Genomic DNA, 6,620 nt, shown 5'->3' with positions numbered 1-6,620 from the left:
CTTCTGTGTCTTTAGCTTCATCCTGAGTTACAGCAGCTGCATTTTCTCACTTCTCAAGAAACTGAAAAAAAAAACCCAGTCCAAATCTTTGTTCAATATATGGGGACGATGGACCTTATTTTTTGTTCCAGAATATTCTTTAAGTCAGGCATACTTTTAAAAAAGGTACCAATATTCAACGTTTCAATGTGTTAGTTCTAAGGGATATACAGTTTTCTTCAGGGATGTAGGCTTTGTTGGAGTGCCTGTGTTCCAGTGTATGTCTCTCCACTCATGCCTATTCTGGAAATTTCTAATGGATTCAGTGAGTTTAAAACAAGAGTGCATGAAGTTTAGGGGAGTCGGAAACAAAGCTCAGGGAGGACTTGGAGCAGATTTAGTGGGGAGATATTGAACATGGATATCAATTTTCCAAATAATTTTTAAAAATCTTCATATTATTGTTGACTTTCAAATATCTCACAATCAACTTAAACTTCTTTTTTATCAACTAATAAAAATCTTATCAATAAAATAATGAAAAGTAAGGCACTTTTAGACAATGGTTTGCAGCACTGTTATCTTCACGGATTGCCCATAACTACTTCTTTAATTTACAGACCTAGCTCCAAGATACTGATGGGAATGTCCCAAGAAATGCAGACACACAAACACACACACACACACACACACACACACACACACACACACACAGACACTAGCTAAAATTAGAAACTCTTCTTCACAGCCCTTTCTTGGTAACTTGAGCAAAAAGAGAAATGCTCATTAGAGGATTAAAACTATGTTTCAATGGCATCTGAAGCAGTGTCTAAGTGGTTAAGAGCTACTGTTTTTTCCTGAAAGTTGGTTTACTAGCACTATTGTTGAGCAATTGGTGACAATCATAGTTTTACTCAAGGAGATCTGAAGCCCTCTTCTGGCTTCAATAGTTACTTTCACACATGAGGCATTCATATAGATATAGATAGGTAGAGAGATGATATATAGATAGAGAAATAGAGAGATGATATAGAGATATAGAGATGATATAGAGAAATAGAGATATAGATATAGATATCATATGTATGATAAGAAAAATAAAATTATAGTGGCCTAGAGAAATTGTTAAGTGGTTATACCAATGCCTGCTACACTAGAGGGCCTAGGTTTAATTTTTACTTGGCAGGACCCAAATAGTTGTAGCTTTGGTTCCTGGCATCTGACACTCTTCTGGCCTATATGAACAATAGGCCTGTATGTGATACACTTACATACACATTTACAAAACACTCAAACACATAGACTAAGATAGAATTATATTAAGATTAAATTCAGTGTCCAATTTAAAATCGAAGAAATCAAGGTGAACAAAAGAAGGGCCACACTTTCTAACTCAACTGAAATCCTATCACTTTGACTCACTCTAAAAATGCATGTCCAAGATTCACCACAAATCACAGAAGAGAAGTTATCTTAACAATAACTTTCTTCAGTGCCTCCTTCATATCCCTGTTCCTCAAACTATAGATAAAGGGATTCATCATTGGAGGAACTATGGAGTACATCACTGAAGCCACTGCAGTCTCCCTGGGTGAATCAATTACATCTGAGGTAATGTATACACCAAAACCTGTCCCATAAAACAAGCAAACAACTGACAAATGAGACCCACAAGTGAAAAAGGCTTTGTATTTTCCTTCTGATGATGGCATTTTCAATACTGTAGACACAATGTGAATATAAGAGAAAATTATTCCAAGCAGAGGAATGCCAGCAAAAATAAAAGCTGTAACAAATATCAGAATATTGTTAATGAGGCTGTCAGAACAGGCCAGTTTGATGACTTGTGCGATTTCACAGAAGAAGTGGAAGATTTCCAGGTCAGAGCAGAAGGACAAGTGCAGTATCATCAGACTGTGCAACAGACCATTCACAATGCTAATGAATAGAGAGATAAGAACCAGAATAATACAGAAGCAGGAGTTCATCAGTACTGTGTATCTCAGAGGGTAACAAATGGCTACATAGCGGTCATAGGCCATTACTCCAAGCAGAAAACACTCAAAGACTGTACAAACTGCAACAAAGAAGCTCTGGCTAAGGCAGCCTGCATAAGTGATCCTCTGATCCTGTGTTTGTATGTTCACCAGCATCTTTGGAACTGTGATGCTGACTAAATACATGTCATTAAAAGATAGATGACAGAGAAATAAGTACATGGGGGTGTGGAGATGAGAGTCACAATAGATAGCCAACATTATAAGAATGTTTCCAAAGACTGTGATCAGGTACATGCCTAGGAAAAGGCCAAATATGAGGGACTCCAGCTCTGTATCATCTGTCAGTCCACGCAGAAGAAATATAAAAGTCACAGATTTGTTTTCAATATCCATGTCATACGTGAATCTTAAGGAGAAAGAGTGGTAAGAAGTTACTGAAACACCTGAACTACAAGCAGGTGTTTGAGATTTGTTAGAAAGCCACCTTATATGTACCTTGGTCCTTCCAATTTAGCCATCAGGAATGGTGTGTGAGGAAACCAGTTTGAATTCAACACCAGCCAGTTTATAACACCTAGTTATGGCTATCTAGTAATTAATCTATGTAAAAAATATCCTGCCCAATATCATCACAAGAAGGCATTTTCATGCCTGAATGCACATTAAGAGGTGCTGTATTTGAGAATGGGACTTTTTTTCCTCATTTAAATGAAATTGCAGCTAACATTACAATAGAATGTGAACAAAAGAATAACACAGATTGTGTTTCAGTAGAAAAATACAGAATAACAAATGAGGAACTATATTGATAATAAGAGTCCAATTGTGTAGAATGTTTCTAATCACATTATTTATGTTATTCTGACTTACCAGGTTCATTATCTCCTAAAACTTTTTCCTTGGTTTCTAAAATTTGTTGTAGGGTCTATATTTCTTATCTAGTTTCAACAAGAATAATGTAAATATCTCACCTGTACATTGCAAAAAGGATCACTATCCCTTAGAATTGCAAAAGACTATACAAAAGAATAGGTTCAGCTTCTTCATTAAAAATTAATTATGTCTGAACCAAGTCCAAGATATTTGGGGATTTTTCAAGAGTAGGTCACAAGCTGAATGTATTATTCCTTAATCTCTGGAGACTCAAGGTCCAAAGCTCCTCATTAAAACAACTATGTGACAGTTATTCTACACCCAGGAGTTCATCTCTTTAAAAATCAAGACTAGCATTAATGGAAAGTTTTTGACACTTGATTCTCTGACCCTGAGACCAGTTGAATCCAAGTGAGTTTTCTTCCACACTTTAGCATTGCATACATAAACTATACCACTGCTCTCATAAAAATCAAACATTCTTTTTGAGGTTCTTTACAAGCTAAAGATTCTTTATGTTTTCCATGATCTCTTTTAACCAGGATACTATTCTATTCTTAAAAATATGTTCTATTTCTGTATACAAAATTATAACTGTCCAAGTTTCCAATTGTCATAAAAATTCAAACAAGATTATCTTCCCTGTAAATCATCTCTTTTGAATGAATCTTAATTTTTGGCTTTCTCTCCTCCAGATTTCTTGCCTTGTTTCTTGTGATCACTACTGATAGCAAAACATATTAAAGTACCATGACTCCACACACTGAATTTGAGAAACATAAATTATTTAAAAAATGTTCTCAATCATTCTTCTCGTGGAAGAAGATAATGTGTTTAATTTAGGTGTTTTCTTGTTTGGGATTGTTTGCTTATATTTTTAAACTTCGCTTGACAGGTTTCCTTTGGGCTGTTGTCTTATTCAAAACCGAGCCATGTTCAAAGAGTAGGAAGGCAGGGGACTAATACACTTAAAGTAAACAAATAAATAAGCTTAATAACTCATCTCTGGCCAATAAGAATCAGCAATAAAACTGAATAGGTTCAGTAAGTGAAATTATAAACATATTTTAAAATATGTATTAATATGCATTTATTTGTAAATATATAGAGCTGGTTTTGGAATTGGACTCTGGCTCAGTCCCTCTCCAATTCCAAGCCTGTTGGTAAGAGATATCCCAGATTTTCTGTCTCATATCAAGAGCCATGATGTGGGACAGAATAATAATAATAATAATAATAATAATAATAATAATAATAAACTCTCTTTGCCTTTCCTCATATCTGTTTCTGTCTTTATTATACCTATCATTGAATATATAGGTCTGTATATGCCTTTATAGATAATGTTTAAGTTTCCCACAAGAAACAATAAATTTTCCTGCAGTAATCTTTGAAGTTTCCAGAATGAAGATGGGGCCCCACAACATCGACTCCACCTGGTTAATATGATGTCATGATGTTGATAGTACTACTACAAGACCTGTTTTTTGGCTACCCCACCCAGCTTGCATCCAGAAATCCCCTACCTTCTGCTTCGCCTCTTTGGGCCCATACCATCACCCTGCTAAGCTTGTTTGGGTGCTAGGACTGATCGTGAGTACAACCGGGCAGGCAGGAGTCCCTTTGTTTGAATAGCCTGCCTGCAGCAAGCAAGGTAGGCCTTTTGTTTGCGAGCTACCTGGCTGCAAGGAGATCTGATCTCGCTACCAGAAGATACATCAGTGGGGTGGTTGAGATCCCAACCCACCGCAGGAGCCTGGAGATGGAGGACAGACATTCCTCATTCCCCTATACTTCCTAGTCTTCCTGCAGGGGCTACTATCCCCATGTACTGCCTCTCTCTTCCTACCCCACCCAGCTTGCATTCAGAAATCTCCTATGTTCTGCCTCCCCTCTTCAGGCTCATACCATCCCCCAGCTCAGGACCAAGTTGTGAGTGCAGCCAGGCAGGCAGGAGTACCAGTATTTCGATAGCCTGCCTTCAGCAAGGTAGGCCTTTTGTTTCCGAGCAACCTGGCAAGCAAGGAGACCTGATCCTATAAAAGAAGACACATAGGGGAGCATTGGGAGGAAGAGATGGGTAGGCACCAATTCAAGAATTCCTCCAACAATCTGAAAAACAACATGAAATTACCAGAACCCAGTGAACTTACAACAGGAGGACTTAAACACCTTAATCAAGAAGAAGTAGAAAAAAATGACTTTATAAAGTTATAGAGGCCCTTAAACAGGAGGTAAAAAACTCTCTTAAAGAAATGGATGAGAAGAATAACAAAAGTTTGAAGAATTGAGTAAATCCATAAATGATATTCTAGGAAACCAAGGAAAAAAAATCAAACAGATAATGGAAAGAGTTCAGGACTTGAAAACTGAAATGGAGGCAAAGAAGAAAACACAAACCGAGGGCCGGCTGGATATGGAAAATCTAGGTAAACAAACAGAGACTACAGAAACAAGCATACATAACAGAATACAAGAGATAGAAGAAAGAATCTCAGATTCTGAAGATACCATAGAAAAAATAAATGCACTGATCAAAGAAAACAGCAAATCCAACAAATTCCCATCTCAAAACATTCAGAAAATCTGGGACACAATAAAAAGACCAAACCTAAGAATAATAAGGGTAGAAGAAGGAGAAGTACAGCTCAATGGTCCAGAAAATATATTATTTTAATAAAATTATAGAAGAAAACTTTCCCAACCTAAAGAAAGATATTACTATAAATGTTCAAGAAGCATACAGAACACCTAATAGACTGGATCAAAGAAAAAAATCCCCTCGCCATATAATAATCAAAACACAAAACATACGAATAAAGAAAGAATATTAAGAGCTGCAAAGGAAAAAGGTCAAGTTACTTATAAAGATAAACCTATCAGAAATAAACCTGACTTCTCTATGGAAACAATGAAAGCCAGAAGGTCCTGGATAGATGTACTGCAAAAACTAAGAGACCATGGATGCAAGCCCAGACTACAATACCCAGCCAAGCTTTTGTACAGTATAAATGGAGAAAACAAGATTTTCCATGATAAAAACAAATTTAAACAATATGTACCCACAAATCCAGCCTTACAGAAAGTAATAGAAGGAAAATCACAAACCAAGGAATCCAACTATTCCCACAATAACTCAGACATCTAGTGACCCTTCACCAGCTCAACTCTACTATCAAAAAAAAATGACCGGAGTTAACAACCATTGGTCATTAATATCACTTAATATCAATGGACTCAACTCACCTATAAAAAGGCACAGAATAAGAGATTGGATATGAAAACAGAATCCAACATTCTTTTATTTACAGGAAACACCCCTCAACCAAAGAGACAGATATCTACTCAGAGTAAAGGGCTGGGGAAAGGTTTATCAAGCCAATGGACCTAAGAAACAAGCAGGTGTGGCCATACTAATTTCTAACAAAGTTGACTTCAAACTAAAATCAATCAGAAGAGATGGAGAGGGACATTTTTTTTTTACTCATAACAGGAACAATTCATCAGTATAAAGTCTCAATCCTGAATATCTATGCCCCTAATATAAAAGCACCCACTTATGTAAAAGAAACACTGCTAGAATTCAAGGCAATCATCAAACCAGACACACTAATAGTAGGAGACTTTAACATGCCTCTCTCACCAATGGACAAGTCAATCAGACAGAAACCTAACAGACAAATAAGAGAATTAATGGAGGTAATGAATCAAATGGACTTAACAGACATCTATAGAAAATTCCACCCAAATAGGAAAGAATATACCTTC

The 6,620-nt window shown here is 36.5% G+C and overlaps 1 protein-coding gene across 1 annotated transcript; it reads right to left on the bottom strand.

Moving 5' to 3' along the window:
* Positions 1-1,433: 1,433 nt before the first annotated feature.
* Positions 1,434-2,390, bottom strand: LOC101982744 (olfactory receptor 7G2-like). Its single transcript, XM_005346834.1, has one exon. The coding sequence runs from the start codon at positions 2,370-2,372 to the stop codon at positions 1,434-1,436; it is 939 nt and encodes a 312-aa protein (XP_005346891.1). The 5' UTR covers positions 2,373-2,390.
* Positions 2,391-6,620: the final 4,230 nt, after the last annotated feature.

Source organism: Microtus ochrogaster, chromosome 5, assembly GCF_000317375.1.
Source record: "Microtus ochrogaster isolate Prairie Vole_2 chromosome 5, MicOch1.0, whole genome shotgun sequence".
Taxonomy (NCBI): domain Eukaryota; kingdom Metazoa; phylum Chordata; class Mammalia; order Rodentia; family Cricetidae; genus Microtus; species Microtus ochrogaster.
The sequence above is the reverse complement of the archived record's forward strand: the minus strand, read 5'-3'. Positions and strand labels throughout refer to the sequence as shown.

What these genes read in the sequence shown, in the direction of transcription:
- LOC101982744 (XM_005346834.1), bottom strand. Translation starts at nt 2,372, where the DNA reads ATGGATATTGAAAACAAATCTGTGACTTTTATATTTCTTCTGCGTGGA.